The 19,132-nt window shown below is 46.1% G+C and overlaps 1 protein-coding gene across 2 annotated transcripts in view; it reads right to left on the bottom strand.

Moving 5' to 3' along the window:
* The window catches only part of ATP10B (ATPase phospholipid transporting 10B (putative)), a 76,935-nt gene that overhangs the window by 41,408 nt on the left and 16,395 nt on the right, over positions 1-19,132 (bottom strand). For both annotated transcript variants that reach the window (XM_074960634.1, XM_074960635.1), the window contains 3 exons: positions 16,348-16,552; positions 11,288-11,373; positions 7,784-7,890 (listed from right to left, as the gene is read on the bottom strand). In XM_074960634.1, coding sequence (XP_074816735.1) covers positions 7,784-7,890; positions 11,288-11,373; positions 16,348-16,552 — 398 coding nt within the window. The remainder of the gene's footprint in view (positions 1-7,783; positions 7,891-11,287; positions 11,374-16,347; positions 16,553-19,132) is intronic.

A 19,132-nucleotide genomic window follows, 5' to 3' on the forward strand; every position in this document is an offset into this window, starting at 1 on the left:
TCCTATTTCAGTAGTGCCTACAGGCCCCAATCAAGATGAAGGCCCAAATGTGCTAGGTGTTTTACATATACATAGACACACCTCCCTGACCCCAAAGATAATAAAATCTAAATGAGTAGCTCAGCAAGCTCAGAATGAAAATTTGATCTCAACATCATCTTGTGACAGGCTAAGACTATGAATTAGAGGTATGAATTACACTGCATTTCTAGGACCTCCCCGTAACTCTGAACATGCTGTTTAACTCACTCCCTTGCTTAGCTGCAGGGGGTGGCAGATGAACAATTATGTCTCTCTCACTTTCTAGTTGCTGAATGGACGGAGAAATTTCTCTTAGCTGCAGGATTGAAGTTTTTCTCTTGTCTCCTACCACCTTCATGTCTGGGGTGAGTGCAACTCATGTAGCCCCTCCGCTGTCATGATTGGAAGAATGCATCACCCTGTGTTGGCTGAAGCTTCAGCGATGAGGCCTATATGCACTTTTCCCTTAGCACAACTGCCTCACATTTAGCCATCTGCATAGACATGAAAAGTCAAGTCACACACCAGTGAGATGTGAGCCACACAGGCTAGGCAATCACATTCAGCGATTGCTCCACAATTCACTGATGTCTCCATTAAAGGTAAGTTAAGAATTATACAAATGGAGAACATGTCATCTGTGATAGACCCAGGCCAGTTGGGTACAGCAGAGTAGCCTTATTGGGATCCAGGAAGTGGGCGGGCAAAGCCAAATAATTACGGGGGACAACTAATGAACAACAGGGACAGGAGTGCGGTCAAACGAAGGGAACCGGATGGGGACACAAAATTTCTCCGTCCATTCACCGAGCAGAGAACCCCGGACAGCGCCCACCGCTCCTCAAAGGCGTCAAGGGAGTCAGTGGACGCCGCCCAGAGGAACTCTGCCCGGAGGCGTGAATGGACAGAGGATCGGAAATAGGCCCCACAGTCGCAGGAGACTCCATCGGCCAACCTCCTCATCCTGGTTTTATAGATGGCCACTTTAGCCAGGGCCAGGAGGAGGTCCACCAGGAGGTCCCGTGACTTAGCGGGGCCACGGACAGGGAGTGCATAGATAAGGAGGTGAGGGGAAAAGTGCAACCAAAATCTTAACAAAATATTCGTGAGGAGCCGGAATAGGGGCTGCAACCTGGCGTACTCCAGGTAGACGTGCGCCAGGGTTTCCCTCACGCCGCAAAAGGGGCAGGTGTCTGGGATTGGGGTGAACTGCGCCAAGTACACACCTGTGCTGACGGCCCCGTGAAGGAGCCACCAACTGATATCCCCGGCGGGCCTCGGGACTAAGGTGGAATATAGGCTGGCCCACCGGGGCTCCTCACCCTCTAGAGGTGGCAGGAGGTCCCGCCACTTTGTGTCAGGGCGGGACGCGAGTGTGAGGACGTGAAGGGTGTGGAGCACGAGCATGTAGAGATGTTTCCTTGGCGTGGTCTGGAACTGGACCGGTTGCAGCTCGCATAGCTGGCTCGCGGTGAAGGGGCGGGGGGGTCGGTCAGGTCCACGGGGCAGGGGCCCGATGAAAAGGTCCGGAGGGCCTGGGGTGGAGGGTGGGCGGGGCGCGCCCTCTCATAGGACCTGGTCGAGGTAAACCTGAGCAGAGGGCAGCAAAGCGGCCCTCACCTCCTGAAGTACGCGCAGGGGAGTACGAGGTCTGGAGAGCCCCATGCGCTGAGCGAGCGTCAGGGGATCCAGCCAGCCTCCCCGGTCGTAGTCCAGGAGGTCTCCGACTCTGGTAACTTCTGCCAGGACCAACCTCTGGTGCACCGAGGGGGACTCCGCCACCTGCACACGGAGCTGGGGGTTGTGTAGCAGGGGCTCCGCGAGGAGATCTTCCCCCATGGAGGCTGCCACGGACCTGGTCGCTGTGAACAGTTTCCAGGTCCGGAGGAGGTCCTGGTAGAAGACCAGCAGCCCGGAGAGGTCTCGCGGAAGACCCCTCGGATGGAGGTAAAGGAGCTGCCGGTCATATCGGAGCCCTCGGAAGCGGTGCAGGAAGGCGTGTGCCAGTACACTCCACGCCAGACTACCTGCACCATAAAGGAGCCTCTGCAGGGCCTGGAGGCGGAAGACATGGACCTGAGTGCGGAGACACTTCAGGCCCTGCCCTCCCTCCTCCAGGGGTAGATGGAGAACCCGTGCAGAGACCCAGTGCAGTCCTGACCAGAAGAACTCCAGAATCAACATCCGGAGGTTGGCCAGGAAATCCGGGGCCAGGACCAGGCTGTTGAGCCAGTACCAGAGCATGGACAGGACTAGTTGATTGAGCACCAGTGCCTGCCCTCGAAGGGACAGACACCGGAGCAGTCCTGTCCATCTCCGGAGCCGCTCTACCATCCTGCCCTCTAAACCGTGCCAGTTCTCTGGCGGAGACGGATGCGTGGCAGAAAGGTAAACGTCCAGATAGAGCAGCGGACCCGCGCTCTACCGGATGGCCTGAAGCGCGGGTGGGAGGGAGCTCGCCTGCCACCAGTCCCCTACCACCAAGCCAGAGCTCTTGACCCAGTTGATCCGGGCTGAGGAGGCTGCCGAGCAGACGGCCTGGCAAGCCTCCACCCGCGCCAAGTCGCCCGGGTCCTGGACCATGAGGAGCACATCGTCAGCATATGCTGACAGGACCAGCCACAGCTCCGGCTCCCGTAGCGCCAACCCCGTCAACCTCCTACGGAGGAGACAGAGGAAGGGCTCGATCGCCAGAGCGTACAGCTGGCCCGAGAGGGGGCACCCCTGCCGTACTCCTCGCCCGAAGCTGACCGGTTCAGGCAGGGTCCAGTTGAGCCTGACCAGACACTCTGCGGAGGCGTACAGCACCTGGAGAAAACCCACAAATTGGGGTCTGAAGCCAAACGCTCACGGAGTGCTCAGGAGACACCCGTGATCCACCCTGTCGAACGCCTTCTCCTGATCAAGGGACAGGAGGGCGAACGACAGACTGTCCCTACACCGGAGTTCCAAGCGGTCCGGGACCAGATACAGGTTGTCGAAGATGGTGCGGCCCGGGACGGTGTAGGTCTGGTCTGGGTGGATCACGTCCGCCAGCACGGACCCTAGCCGCAGCAAGATGGCTTTCGCTACAACCTTGTAGTCCGTGCTGAGCAGCGAGACGGGACGCCAATTTCGTAGATTGCGGAGGTCCCCCTTCTTTGGCAATAAGGCGAGCACAGCTCGCCTGCATGAAAGAGGGAGGAGCCCACTCTGCAAAGACTCGGCCCAGACGGTGACTAGGTCTGGGCCAAGGACGTCCCAGAACGCGCGGTAGAACTCCACGGTCAGTCCGTCCATGCCCGGAGATTTATTGGTGGGCATGCGGCGGAGGGCTTCCGAGAACTCGGCCAGAGTGAGACGCAGCCCAAGCCGGTCTCGGTCGCCCGCACTGACTGTTGGGAGTTCGTCCCAGAGCACTCTGCAAGCGTTAGGATCAGTCGGATCTGGGGAGAAAAGGCCTACGTAGAAGGCCCTGGCCCTCCCGCACATCTCCGCTGGATCCGTGAGGGGGGTGCCATCCTCTGCGAGGAGGCAGGTGACGTGATTCTTGGCCCCCCCTCTTTTTCTCCAGGGCGTAGAAGAAGCGGTAGCCGCGATCCATCTCCCGAAGGAGGCGGATGCGGGATCAAACAAAAGCACCCCGGGCCCGATGGTCCTCGAGGGCCCGGAGCTTCTCCCGGCATGCCCCGCAGAGGGATGGATCCTCGGGGCTGGCGGCCAGACGCCTCTCCAGCTCTAAGACCTCCCGTTCCAACTGCCCTATCGCCGCATCCCTCCGTTGGCTGGCACCCCGGGTGTAGTCACGGCAGAAGAGCCGGGCGCGCACCTTCCCTAGGTCCCACCACCGCCGCGCCGAGGGAAAGGCACGCCGCTGCCCTCGCCAGGCCAGCCAGAACTCCCGGAAGGACGCCACGAAACCCACATCCTCCAACAAGCTGTTATTAAAATGCCAATAGGCCGGCCCTGGCCTCTCTGCGCAGAGAGAGACCGTCACGGTGGCCAGGTGATGATTGGAGAATGGGGCCAGCTGGATGCTGGAGGAGTGGGCCTGTGAAAGATGGAAACGTGATAAATAGATGCGGTCCAACCGGGAGTAGCGCGACCAACGGGCCTCCACCCAGATAAAGGTGAACGTCGAGCTGGTGGAAGGAGCAGCGGGGTGGGAGGCCGCGGCCGGTGGCGGGGCCGTGGCAGTGAGGGGAGTCCCTGCCATGGAGGGCCTGGACTTTTTGGCAGGGCCCTTCCCCTTCTTCCTACCCTGGCCCTTCCCCCAGAATCTGAGGGGGCTCCCCCAGAATCTGAGGGGGGGAGGGACGTGGCAGCAACGGAGGTCACCCCGGTGCCCGCCGCTGCTGGCGCCCCAGCATGGGCGGTGACAGGTGGTTTGGCAGCAGCGGCTGAGGTAGAGGCTTGGGGGGGTGACGGAGGGGCACGCGGGGGAGGGGTATCTAGGGCTGCTGGAGGGGCCCCACCCGTCGTATCCCCCGACATAATGATCAGGGAGGGAGGGAAGGACACCAGAAAGAGGAGGGGAAAGGGGAGGCAGGTCAACCACTCCTCCCCGCTAGGCTGCAGGCAGGGGAGGAGGGCGCCAAAGGGGATAGGCTGGACGGGGGGCTTTCGAGGGCTTGTGGGGGACAGTCACCAACTCAGAGTAGAAAACCGGCTCCTCTAGCTGCACTAGGGAAGGGGGGTCATAACATTCGGGGAGTGCAGTGAGATCGGGGCAAACTCAAACAGGGGAAGGGCACAAGCGCGTGGGAGGGGGCATGGGCGCACTGAATAAGGGGCCAATCAAGGCAGGGGTATCACGTGGGGAGGGGGGGAACCAGGCTGGAGGCAGGACAGGGAGCCTAGGGGCTGACTTCAGAGGCAAGGACGGGGCAAACAAGCAAAGGCTGCAGAGGGAGAAGGGCGGGGCAGGCAAACAAACTGAAGCCAGCGAGGTGCTGGGGTAAAGGGGAGGGCAAAAAGGCTGCAAGGGGAAAATGGGGCAGGGAGCCAGGGACAAAGCTGGGGGTTTGCTAAAGGTGGTCAGTGCAGGATGGGGCGGGGGGGGGGGGCACGTGCGCCCACGGGCGCTTGCAGAAGAGTCAGTGCGGGCTGGCTGCTGCTGCAGGCCCAAAAGGTGGTGAAAGGGGGCAGCAGGCCAAGCAAGCAGCGGAGTCCCAGAGGCAGGAGCTTGAGGCAGATGGTAAGTGTCCACTGGGGGTGGTGGAGGGGGCAGCGCCGATGGTGATGGTGTTGGTGGTGGTGGGGGTTTGGGGGGGGGGGGACACACTGATGGACTAGGGGGCAGGCTCCACGCCACACCCCGTGTCCCCACAAACACAGTCAAAACCCCCACCACAAGAGCACAGTCCAAAAGTTACTCAGCCTTCAAGCCCCCTCCACAATAGTCTGCAGAATCCTTGTGCGCTCCCCCAGCAGCAGATGGCCTCGTCCCCTCCTCCTTCGGGGTCCAGCAGCTCTCAGGCAGCAGCAGCAGCTCCAGGCAGCAGCCCGGTGGCCAGGCAGGCAGAGAGGACTCCTCACAGGTGGTGTTGATGGTGGTGGTGGTATCCACAGCAGCAGTAGCAGCAACGACTGGGGTAGGGGTCCCTCACTCCCCCCCTCTGGGGAGTGGGCCAGCAGCCTCCCCCCCCGAAGGGGCTGTAGTTGGAGCAGTAACAGCAGCACCCAAGGGTGGGTGGGTGGGGGAGTCCAGCAGCTAGCCAGCAACCAGCTAGCGGATTAGGGGGGTGGGTGGGTGGTGTCCGGCCCGGCCAGGGGAGCAGCTGGAGCAGGGGCAGTGGCGGCAGCAGCAAGGGCCCAAGGCCCAGCAACAGGAGCAGCAGCCTCCCTCCAGGCCAGTCGGGTTCAGCAGAGGAGCCGAAGGCGAGTCTACTGGCCACTGGATGAACAGGTTTCTGTTCCCTGACTGACCAGAGCAGGGGCTGCTCCAGGCTAATGAGTACACCTGACTCCAATTAACCTGCAAAGAATCAGGTGAGGCCATTAAGCTAATGTGACCACCTGACTCTAGTTAAGGCCCCTCTGATAATATAAAAGGGCTCACTCCAGTCAGGCAGAGAGGAAGTGCGGCTGAAGGGCTAGTTAATGAAGACACCCTCAAGTCATTGGTAAGGGAGCCCTAAGGCAAGGGTGAAGAAGGGAGAAGCAGGAGAGCTGTGGGGAAGTGGTCCAGGGAAATGTAGCAACTCTGGCAGTAAAAGGTTGGCTGCCAATAACTGCTACCATTAGAGTCCCTGGGCCGGAACCCAGAGTAGAGGGTGGGCTCGGGTTCCCCCCAACCCGCCACTACAGAAACACCTCCTGGGAGGGGAAAACAGGCCCCTGTCAAGACAGGAGGCTCAAGTGTTTTGGCATGAGGCCGTAGGAGCAACAGAGACTGTGGAAATTCTCTCACCAACCTCCATTGCTGGCTTATGATGAAAAGGGCTCAGTAGACTGTATCCCTGGCCCTAGAGAGAGAAGGGCTACGTGGAGGGTTGCAGTGAGCCTCTGAAGCTAGCATAAACCACCTGGAAACGCGGGACCCATGGGGACAAGGTCGGAGCTCTGCCACACATCATATAAATACAACATAAGTGATAATGGAGATTCAGAAAAAGAGGTTACAGATCTTGATTAAAAGTCACAGTATAATCAATGTCAATGAGTCCCAGAAATGAAGCTAGTGCTGGCTCAGGGAAGATGCTGTAGGTGAATCTAATTTTAGAAACAAAAAAAGTAAGATTAAACTCTGACATTGATATTAACAAGTGGGTATCAGCTGAAAAAAATCATATTGAAGGCATGCTAAGGTCACAGTCACAATGGCTCAAGAATGACTGTGAGACTCTAACCTTCAAAATGAGCAGAGGAAGCAGTGAACAGACACTCAAGTAAAGAGCAGAGATGCAAACATATTAGGGTCTGTGATCAAAACAACATACCAAAAAATGACTGCACTAGACATGCAAAGAGAGAAGCAGGATTCCTAAAAGGACAAGTGAAGAGAAATGGTCCCAACTTCACAGTGAACACTTGCCCCAATTTTTTTTATAGTAGCTATTTCAAGGAGGTGAGTGATGGGGCTTGGCAGTCTGTGCTAGAATGGTACAAAGGTTGCCATCATAGAAACAGGTATTTCTGTTAAATGGATATTGTCACAGCATTTGGCATCTAGCCACGGGTGCAAATGAATGACACTCATGGTGAATGTCACTTCACATATCAGCTAGCAAGTGTGCTGGGAGGAATGGCCATTGTTCTTCCTCTATAGTCCAACAGTCACCAATGGAAAACATTTCAGCTCAAGCAGCCTGGAAATAGAAGGTCTGACTACAGCTGTGAACCCTGTGATGCTGCTACAGATCTGGGCACTGATGTCTTCATGGCTTGTATATGTGTACGTGGTTTCCCTAAGCTCCGTTCCCCGTCACCAATACTGGACACAGTCCTGGGATGTGGAGCAGATCACTTCATGCCTTCTTCACTCTGGCAATTTTTGAGTAGCCACCGCAGGACATCTGAAATCAACTAACAAGCAGGATCATCTGCTATCACTATTAGCCACCAGGCACCGATGGGCGGACACCTTAGCTTCAGATTGGAACCAAACCCTTAGAGATAAATGGCAAGTGCTTTCACTTTATCAACCTATTTATTCCCATAAACTACTACTTCTTAAAGTAAAATATTATGGCTTAGTATTAGACTATACATATTCGTTGAAATATCTTACAAGAGCAACTTCATGCTTAGCTAAATGAAAGGGTAAAAAGTGAGTTGTTACCTGCATAAATGACAATTCCTATTGCAATCTCAGTATTTCTGATTGTACAGCCACGAAGCAAAAGGCTTTCACTTCCAAAACCAATCCGTTTGTGATCAGGCTGCTCCCTACAAAGAAGAAAATAAAATGATATGATTTCCCTTTGTGTTCTGTTCTATGTATTTCTTTTTTCCCTTCAGGTGTGAACCATTGAATTGTGACGACTGAGAAATGTTTCACTGTATCTGGCTTCAGTCAGGGATCCACACTGGAGGTGTATAGAAGTCTTTGTATCTTATAATACAGAATATAATGTATGGACTAAAGCATCAAAATTTAAATCTGAAGATAAATTATGTGGTTGGAGCCTCTGATTCTGTTCTTTGCCTGGCAGATTTAGTATTTAATAAATGAAGATAAGAGAAACTGTGCAATTTAACCCACAATTCAGAGGGAATTATTAGAGAGATCTTATAGGTGTTCTCTCTCTGAGGTTAATGATTAAAATGAATAGATTTTGTAATATTGTAGAAGCACAGTTGTACAGATACCACATGTGTATATAAATAATATCCTTTGTCTGCTGTGGTTACCATTCAGGAGCTCATCTCTGTGATGCACCAGCTGGGAGGAGAGATTTTTCAAAAAAGCCTGTGAGTCTTCCCCTTCACTGTATTATTGATCCCAGCATTATTCCTCCTTGAGAGTCCCAGTTTAGGATGCATATTCACAAGACAGACCTCCTTGCTAGTAAGATGGACAGTGGTGGAGGTTTGATTTACACGCTGAGCAAATCACTATGAAGCTGTTCCTTCAGGTAAACAATTCATTATCTGCCTCCAGTGACATAACAGCGAAAGTCTGATGTTTTCAAAGTCTTGATTACACACCAAGCTAGGTTCCTGCTGAGGTTCAAGTTGGGATTTATGACGTGGGTCAGTCCTAACATGGTGGAACTGATATTGCTACTTTAAACATCAGCATTGAACAGGAGGTTCCCAAGTGTTCATGGCTTCCATTTACTTTTTTTAAAATATATTCAGCCTCACTTTTGTTGGTTAAGTATGATATTATTCATAGGTGAGGCCTGATTATACAATATGTCACACCTTGTATAATTACTTACACCTGTGCAAATGAATGCAAGGTAAACGAGTGCACTCACAATGTTTTCAAGCCAGTTTGCCCATTTGTAAATGACAACACAAGGTGCAAGGCAATGAAGAATTAGGTCAGAATGTTTATAAACAAACTCCATGACTGTTAGGAATCACTTTATTCTTAAGTTTCATGAGCTAGGCAAAGTAGCACATGCTCCAGTTTGCAATGTAAACCCATGAATCAGTCATGGGAATGAAGGGACAGATTTTCAAAAGCAGCCTGTAATAGGTGCCCAAAGTTTCTCATTTGCTCACAAAAAAGCAATTTGCACATGAACATCAGGCAGTCAGTGATGTAGCAGTGTAAAGTAGTAATGTGTTAGTTAAACTGCATTAATTTAAGTGTCTTCACTAACACACAAAAAACTCCAGCAACCTCTTTTTTTCCTTGTCTAGATAATGCATTGGTAAGATCATTTCCTAAAAGCCTTTGTGTGTCCCTTTGCTCAAATTTCAATCCAGGAAGGGACACTTTTTCAAGCATGTCAGACAGGCATTGTGATTTCAGCAGAGCCAGTTCTTAGGAGTTACTATAGTTTTATAGTGAAGCTAAAGAAAATAACTATAACTTACAAACGATTCTTGGAGGAATCTCAGTGACGCTCAACCTTTCCAGACTACTGTACTCCTTTCAGGAGTCTGATTTCTCTTGCATACCCCTAAATTTCACCTCACTTCAAAACTACTTGCTTATAAAATCAGACATAAAAATACAGAAGTGTCACTGAAAAAATGTTTACTTTCTCATTTTTACAATATATTTATAAAATACATTAATTGGAATATAAATATTGTACTTACATTTCAGTGCATAGTATGTAGAGCAGTATAAACAAGTCACTGTCTGTATGAAATTTTAGTTTGTACTGACTTTGCTAGTGCTTTTTACATAGCCTGTTGTAAAACTAGGCACATATCTAGATGAGTTGATGTACCCCCTGGAAGACCTCTGCATACCCCCAGGCGTACACGCACCCCTGGTTGAGAACCACTGTCCTAGAGCAAATTCTTTGCTGAAGACATTGTGTTCATTGTATGCTGGGTCACACTCGTTTGTTGGAACATCAACTTTTGCTGGAAAATTGCTTAAAATAATGCTGGTTTCCTATGACTAGGCTTCTAAATTGTCTTAATCAATAGTAAAACTAGAGGGAAGAACTCAAGCCTCATTGATCATTAAAGGCATTAAACTACAACGAATATATTTTGCTGAAGATTCTTCCTGCTGTCCTTGGACCAACATGATGAGAAACACTGAATGGATTCTGTATCCACTAAGCTCGGGAAGTAGTAAATATTTCTGGAATGGATTTCCCATACAAAACTCCTGCTAGAGTTCCAAAATTTGGGGTCAGATCCTTGGTTCCATCTGATTTGCAGACAGTGCAGTCGGTGTGTGTGCATAGGCGAAATACAGCCCATCCTTGCATTCCCCTTATTCTGGTGCAGCCTCTATGTAGGGCCAGTTGCCCTGTGCAACAGCAGCCTAATTGAGAGGGCTGCCATAATTTATGCTCCAAGCAACTGGTCCCAAGAGGTCAAAACTAGATCAATATTAAATAGGGGTTTCCTAGCTGCACCTCTTGACTCTTCTAAGGTGTCAGATAGGAGAGTAAGTGGAGGATCACCTAACACTGGGTATATCCTCCAGGCCAGATTCATATGGGTTTACACCAATGGAGCAGCACAGTGACTACACACCAACAAAAAAACTGGCCCTTCCTGTATCTTCCAGAAGTTTTAATATTCTCATTGCTCCTCTGAAGAGGCATTAATGTATGCCTCTTACAATCATTTTAGATAAGGTAACAGAAAATAAGAGGCAGATTCTTTCCTCACTTGCACATATTTTACATTAGTATAATCCCATTGACTTTAGTGGATTTACTCTTGATTTCTGCTAGTACAAGAAAATTAGACCACAGTAGGTCATCCCTGGATGCCTTTTATTTCCTGTGAACATACACATAAAGAAACTAGAACCTTGAACCTGAACCACTTTGAATGTTAGGAGAGATTTAGATTTAGACCCTGGCCCAGACAAGTCCATCTGGTGTAGGTTTCAGGTCAGATTTAAAATTTAAAGGGACCTATATCTGGGTTCAGACATAGCTGAAGCTTCATGAGAAGGGGTCATGTGATTCTGGAAACACTGAATCCAAACCCAAGTATTGGCATTGACTTAGCCACAAACTCCAGATCCCATCTACATTGGACCTACAACACAGCTTCCACAGCCCACATTTAGACAATGGTGGAGCTTCTAAACCCATTACTTTCTGTAAAATACTTAGTTTTAAAATGTGATAGTTTAAAGCTCAGAGGTGATTTGACTCATTTATAGAAACAGATAGCAAGTACTTACATGTAACCTTTGAATTTATTGAGATCATTATTTGGCTTTTCACAGACTATGGTGTTTTGGAAAAATTCTGGATCAAATGGAGTGTTCTACAAAAGAAAATACATTGGGAATTAAGTTCAACATATACTTATAAAAATGTAACAATCAGAACATCTCATGGTAGTTGTGACTAGAAAACATGTCTGTGGTTGCTAGCACGGGAAGCCTTTTCTTGGAAGGGTCATATAACATTAGATCGAATGCAACAATCCCCGCAGATCCTCTTCACTACTGCAAAATAAAGATCAATGGGCAAGAGCTCCTGAGGGCAAGTTCATGGCTTGCAACATACAGACACATCCAGTTTTTTGACTCCCATTATTGTATAAAATACGAATTCTGACCTTGGATTTGTATCCAGAGCTTTTATTGAATTCAGTGAGCTGTGGATGCATCCAAAGGCAGAAGTTGGTCAAACTTTGTTGTTAGCTTCTCCAATAATCTTGTTTTGATGAGGTATTTACAATATAACCTTTTTTATGTAAATCAATCCAGGCCTTTTCCTTATGCAATTAACAAAAAGTAAAACTGACCATACTTAGATTTAACTGAGCCGTTTCATCCCATTCAGCATAGTAGACATTTCATTCAATCTTCGGCTTTTCTGGGAGCACTAGCTCCAGTTCTATTGTTTCAACATTTACACAGTACACAAATACCCAGTGACGTGCTCACAACATGATGCGGTGCTGACAACAAACACACAATCAGCAGGAAGAGAAGGGAACAAACTGATTAGTTCATTAAACTCTAACCTCTAACACTACGAGATACCACCACAATCCAAACTGCTTTCCACCAAGCTTACTGAGGTCAACAGTTTATACATGCAAAAACCATACATTAGGGCATGTGGTTTGTTTAGGTAACTTGAAGGTAACAAGGTAATAACCAAGCTAAATAATCTGAGTCCAAAGCACATTTAACTCAGAACACAACTGTTACTGAGTTAATAGCTGATGGATTGAGAATGGCCTATTAGTGCAAAATGTTGTGTCTTGTTTAACATTCGGGTTGGTCAGTTATAATATAAAAGGTAGGAAATACAAAAGATGTAGTTCATAAGGTATCAGTAACATGGCAATATTACACAAATGTAATATTTTCTATTCCTCTTTTTTCCTTGTTAAATATGTAGTTCAATACATTTTGGTTTATGTTGTTAAATCTATACAATAAAATATACAGATTTCAACTATGCTGGGCAGAAAACTTAGTTTCATGAAACATTTTGAAGTTTAAAAATTTGTTTTCATTTCGATGTGAAGGAAAATGAGACTTTTTGAAATTCTGTTGTGAAAAGCAGAGAAAAAGAAACCCCTTTAAATAGCCAATAACCATGATATAGAGCAGGGATTTGAACCCAGGTCCCCCATATCCTAAGTGAGTATCCTAACCACTGGGCTATTGGCTATTCTGGGATGGGTTGATTTCCCTCTTGCACCTCCTACCTTCCATCCTCAAGCCAAGACAACTTCCCAGCAAAATTTTTGTTGAAACCAATAAGATTCTGTGAAGCATTTCACTTTTGATGATATAGCATCTTTCAAGAGAAAAAAAGTTTCATCAACAATTTTTCAATCAGCTCTAGTTTCAACTCTTCTCACTAAGAAGAGCCTCTCCTACTTATTGTTACAAAGCTTATAGATAGTTTGAGGTTTATGGAACTATTGACTTGATCTAGCAAAGCACTTAAGCACGTGCACAAGATAAATTCCACGCTAAGTGTGAGGAATGTATAGAATTATGGCACCTGCCTGCAACCAGTGGTGGTGGTGGTTTACCCTCATTTAAAGGATACAACAGGTTCTTCCTGCTTCTTCCCTGTCTGCACCTACATTCAGAGGAGTGAAATCTGAACTGTGAAGGGATAGTATTGATATTCATATTTAAAAAATATAAAACAAAAAATAAACCACATGCAATGAACTAATAATGTTGTTTGGGAAAATGGAGAGGAAAATGCAGACATTTTCACCCTTTTTTCATCAAAAATTTGAAGTGTTCAAAATTTCCTAACCGACTTTATGAACTAATTGTGACAGATATGGCAATTTCCTGCAATATACTTGTAAAACCATATTGAATTAAGTTTAAGTATCTTTGGGGTCCATTGTACTCTATGCAAAGTTTATGTTCTATTGTGGGCTGAGACTTTATGTAACCTCTGGGGGTCAGGAGGAAGAGAGATCTGATTTAAGGCCTGGCTGATCAAAGGACTATACTGAAGGACATACCAGATGAGAATGGACTTTTGGGACAACATTTGCAAAGTGGATTTCCTGGGAAATGCCAAGGGGAGGTAAATGCAAGTTCCCCATCTCCAGTTATGCAAAAACCCTACCTTTTGAAGCTACTCTCTGAGGAGAGGATTTTGGTTTGCTGATTACCTGTTCCTGGATACTAGACATCAAAGCCACAGCTGTATTAAGAAATCGATGAACTGCCCAGCTGCTTTCTCTGGTTCCAAATCTGAGACAATTATGAACTAAACCTGAGACCATTGTGGGTTTTGGAAGACTGACACCTACCAGAGTCCGAGTTTGGAGTTGGGGTGACCTCTGGTAGGCTTATTAGCATGTGCATAGATTCTTTTATAGTTGTTAGTGTTTTCTGTGTAGCGCTTTCATCTTAAGAATAAATGTCCTTGCTCAGAAAAAGTGGTGTAGTAACTTGTGACCGTTGTCCATCACCGCTGTTCATAGCCTTCAGAGAGAAAACACAGTACAGACACTGGCCTGTTTAGGCAGTCTGGCTTGCTGGGGATGTCACAAAATCTAGGCAGGGGACTCCGCAGCCTGAAAAAATCCCAGTCAGAAGGGACATAGACGTGGGTTTCTGCCCAAAAGAGGTGATGGCTGAGGAGCAGGGAGCTTAGAGTGGGTCCCCTCAAGGGACCACAAGGTGGAAATACAGGTGTAGTTGCCCTGAACTGTAACACTAATGATGATGATCTGTTTCATCAGAGGATCAGTTGTGCTGAAAGTAGCCTCATGTTTAATGTAATAAAGTAAATATATTCATTTGCAAAGAGGACTAGCTACAATTTTGGACTGCTGTAATCAATTAAGTAAATAGTCTTAAGAATGCAAACTAACTGTGGCCTGCAATTTTATTAAATGGGAATTTTAATTAGGACCAATTTTTAAACGGTGAAATAAACAGACAAATAAAACTATTAGATTAATAGAAGATTATATTAATTGGAGCATTAGGAGATGAACTGAAACCACAGATCCTCTCATATTGTAAATGGAGTGGAGAATTCAGAACTTGCAGCAGCTAGATAATAGTTACTGCACAATGCAGTTTATTATCCTGTACCTTAATAGCTAGAACAAAAGCTAGTGGGAAGACAAGTGATTTGAAAGAAACAACAGATCAGTGTAATGGGCCATACTGATTTAGGGCCTGATGCTGGGAGGTGCTTATTGCCCTCAACTTCCATTTATCTTCATCAGTCATCTGAAATAATGGAATTTTATTGTTGTTCAAAATAATAGTATGGGCTCTGAAATCTGAAAAGCACAAAACATAAAACCTACTGAGTAAAATTATTTCTTTGTTCTCTCCCCATCCTTTCACAGAAATTTTCATCTAAGTACAACTCTTCCTCCTTAAAAAAAAAAAAAAGACCACAATTTGCATTTGATCTTATGAGCATTAACTTCCTTAGACCCTAAAGATCTCTGAGAAATGACTTGTATAACAGCCGTAAGAGTCTCCACTGAATTAAATGAGGTGGGTGGAGTGGGGGATGAACTTGCTGCCAGTTCTACCTAACTACTGAACTGCTGAAATGAATTAAATATGGGACTAAAAAAAAAAGTAACATTTTTTGTGGTACAAATATCTATTTGGAGATTTCTGCAATAGTTGTTCCTATTTTTGTGCCTTATGTGTATTCTTACTTCCCGCTAACTAAAACATTGATGTTTAATTCCAGGAATTATCTACATGTTCTTTATTTTTGCCCTATTCACAACTATGATTCCAATAGTGCAAATTGTTCCATTCCTCCTGATGTAGCTGATTAAACTTGGTTTGTCTTATCTGACACCTGTCACTAGTATGTTTGAAAAGTCATTCGAGTGTGTGAAGAATACAACTCTTCTAATGTCAAACTGTCTCAATTTTAGGATTTCTCAAAAAGTGGCACCAAATGAATAATTCAATCAGTTGCTTATGAGAAAGGAACAATATGAACTATGCAATAATGTCAACATCAAATATTTAATTTCTCACTGTCCAACATTCAAACTGATGACTAGACAGCCAATCTTCAATTTTAATTCAAATTCACATTTGTCCTAATAGCATACACAATAATATATTGTACTCTCAGACAGGGCCATTCACAAAGTTATTTTCAGCTTAGTGTGCACTAGAATTGTTTATCTACTAGTTAATATATGCCAAAGTGCTGGTTAGGAACATAACCATAAAAACTCATGGGGCATAAGGGTGGCTGGGAATGCGGTGAAAGCTACACCCCCAAATCTATGCACAAACATGCACCTATTCTTTCTTGCAGAAAGACTGAATTGGAAAGGGTGTAGTGAATTACATTGCTAGTTCTGTGCAGAAGGCAAGTCATCCCTCACCCAACTCTCTTGTTTTTGTCTTGTATCCCATCAAAGTCTAAAGGAGATGGAATTCTTTTGACATTGGGAAAAGGCCACTGCAGATTCAGGTGCCCAATGGGAAGCAGAATACCAAACTTGCAACCCAGAAGGTACTGTCATCTGGTCCTACAAGCAGGAAACACGGTAATATAAGCACTTATTTGTGTCAGATAACATTCATTTGTAATTGTGCATGTCTGTAGCACACCTACACAAATCTGTTACTTACCGTACTATACATTCATGCCCTGAGATGGCATGGATCTGTGGCTGTATGAGACTGAGCAAGTATTATTCAGCCCTTCAGAACATGCTTATATTGCATTTCATGACACTAGTTGTCATGGAAACAGAGGCAGAATAGCCTGAATATTGTCACATTTCCAACAGGCCTACCTGATTGGAGAACCCTTTCACAACTTGTCTTTGTTTAAGATTGGTCTCCCCATCGAGGTTTGCAGTCTCCAAGTGACAGATCCCATTCTGATCGGAGGAGTACAGTAACAGGATATCAGCTGGGATGATCTCGTTACATTGCAGCTGCACAAAGTCTCCCACTCGCACATCTTTCCAGCACTTCTCAACATAGTCGCTTTCTTTCCTGTTGTGTTAAAGAAGTGCCACATTTGAATAGCCACATGAGGAGCAAAAGGCTATAAGTACTAGTTCTTTAAGAAAAGAAAACCGGGTTATTCCATAATTTAAGTTTTGGTGCATAGGAAAACATAGAGCACTGATCTGTAGTCTCATAGCATCATTTCTGCACTTTCTGTTGGAAAGCAAGTTGTGTAACATATGCAATAAGCTCTTTAACCGAAGTAAAATGATACCATGGTGATAACTGTCTAAGACACTAGCATCACCCCATGTCATGTTTAGTCTCTTACTAAACAATATTAGGTCTTAAGCCTCACAATGGTGGGCACTTTTAAAAATATCTCATTTTAAGACTGAAGCCCTAAAGATGCACTGAATAGAACTTCTTTTGTGAGTTTCAGACATTCCACAGAAAATGCTACATTACTTGAGACTGGAAGGCTACTTCCTTGGGGTTTCCCAACACCAAAATAGAGACACTTGAACAAGTCAGACCAACTTCTCAGCTGCAGTTATTTCAGCTCTCTCTGGTTCATAAATCTTGAAAGGTTATGACAATTCTCAAGCTTAGCCCATGTGCATAGTTTCAACATATGAAACAACCGAGAGGTACCACATTAAAAATAAGTAACATACTGTGATTTTTGTTTTTTAAAGGGCAATGAAAATCTTAAGGTGAAGAACATTTACAGGTTTTGAATGAGTGAAAACAGAAAAGAATTATAGCCTCGGGACTTAAGGAAAAGGAATATGGTTTGTTTCAAAGTATAACAAACAAAATAAGAACTACGGAACAGACTTTCCCTCTATGGTTCAAGGAAGGGCAAGCTTTTTTGAGAGTGAGTGCAGACTGCAGCTTTGGGCTTGAGCAGATCTGGGGTCAATGGAACACTGTCTGCTGCTTCAGGCCTCTCTGGCTCTGATACTCAGCTGCCTGCTTTAGTTCTTATTCCACACAGATTCCCTTTGGATGTGTGAAACTTTCTATTATATTGGATTTTTCCCTGAGGCCCGTCTCCAGGCCCTTTTACCAGACCTATCCCCAGGCCAGTCATGCGTTACAGGAAATAAATGGAAGCATGAGATGGCTGATTTGGCTGCTGCATTTTGGCCGAGCTGTGTCACAGAGCAAAGTATCTGTGGCATATGCAAACATTTTATTAGTGTGCTCTGATGCTGGAAACTTTTAGTCCTCTCCTAAAACCAGAGCGCACAGGGCAGGAATTAGCTATAATTCTGCTTATTATGTTTGCTACTAAAATAAAGAAATCTAGGGCATGTTTCATATACAGCATGTGTGGGGTATAGTCTGACTGAAGAGAAGTGACAAAGCCATTTAAAACAGTGTAATTCATTGGTTAGGTCCAGAGATCAGCTCTCCCCAGTAAGGAGTGCTTGGACTGGACCCTCCTCAGCAGTGGGCTGGAAAGAGGGATCCTCCCGCACAACTACACAGCTGCAAATCAGTCCCCCATCCTCATGTCTGCCTCCTGGATACCAGAATCCATGGATTGTCCCCAGCTCCCAGATGATTTAAGTGATCCTGCAACCTTTGCACTAGTCAAAACAGGAAAGCCAGAGAATCTGCCATTGCAGAAATGTATTAAGTAGTTCTCTTTCTGCACAATAGAGGAATCTTCTTCACAGCTGTGATATATTTGCTATATTTCCACTCCTCCTGCTTTGCTAGCTTACCACCAAGTTTGTGTTCTTTGCTGACTCCCCAGGTGTATACAATTTTCTTGCTCTGGAGTAGCATGTGTATCCTAACACATCACTCAATTTTCATTTAACAATTATATCCTATTTAACCCTTCGTTTGAACAGTTTATTCATCAAAGCCTTGACCCCTAGATTATCTGTTTCAAACTTCTGAAATACTCATCATTTGCGTATCCAGGCAATAAATACAAGTCACATTCATTTCTCTGCATAATTTCTTCATTTAGCCATGAGTTAGTAATGGGATTTTTCCCCCCTTTCCTCCTCCATGATGCTCAGTTGTCCATCAGCTAGTGTTAGTGGGGAAAACTTATGCAAACTAAAGAATCTTGTAGCATGCTATAAAAATGGTCAATTGAAAGTCTGCGCTGGAAACAGCAGCATAGTTCTTTTAAACCCTTACAAGAGAGAGGTTATTTTTGTAATGTGGTTTGTTGAAGTATCTTACTTCTGAACCTACAATAGGGAAAGATACTAGAATAGATGCTTACTAAATGATTTAAGTGGTGATTCAACACCACAGTTTCTCTTCGGTGTTTAATTACCAGAAAGGCTATTTATTGCCCTGTATACTTCTCCACCTGGAGCGTTATCCCTTAATTAATAACTATGTTTTTCCACTGAATGCATCTGATGAAGTGAGCTGTAGCTCACGAAAGCTTATGCTCACATAAATTGGTTAGTCTCTAAGGTGCCACAAGTCCTCTTTTTCTTTTTATGTCTCATTAGGAAGTTTGGAACAGATCTTTTAATTGTGCAGGTGACTCTCTTTTCAACGTGGTCATGGAAGCTGATCTGATGTGCTCACTGAATTCTCTTCCACACTTTCTGATTATCCAGCTCTGCACCCTGACACACAAAA

The sequence above is a fragment of the Natator depressus genome, chromosome 8 (assembly GCF_965152275.1).
Source record: "Natator depressus isolate rNatDep1 chromosome 8, rNatDep2.hap1, whole genome shotgun sequence".
NCBI classification, from domain to species: Eukaryota; Metazoa; Chordata; order Testudines; family Cheloniidae; genus Natator; species Natator depressus.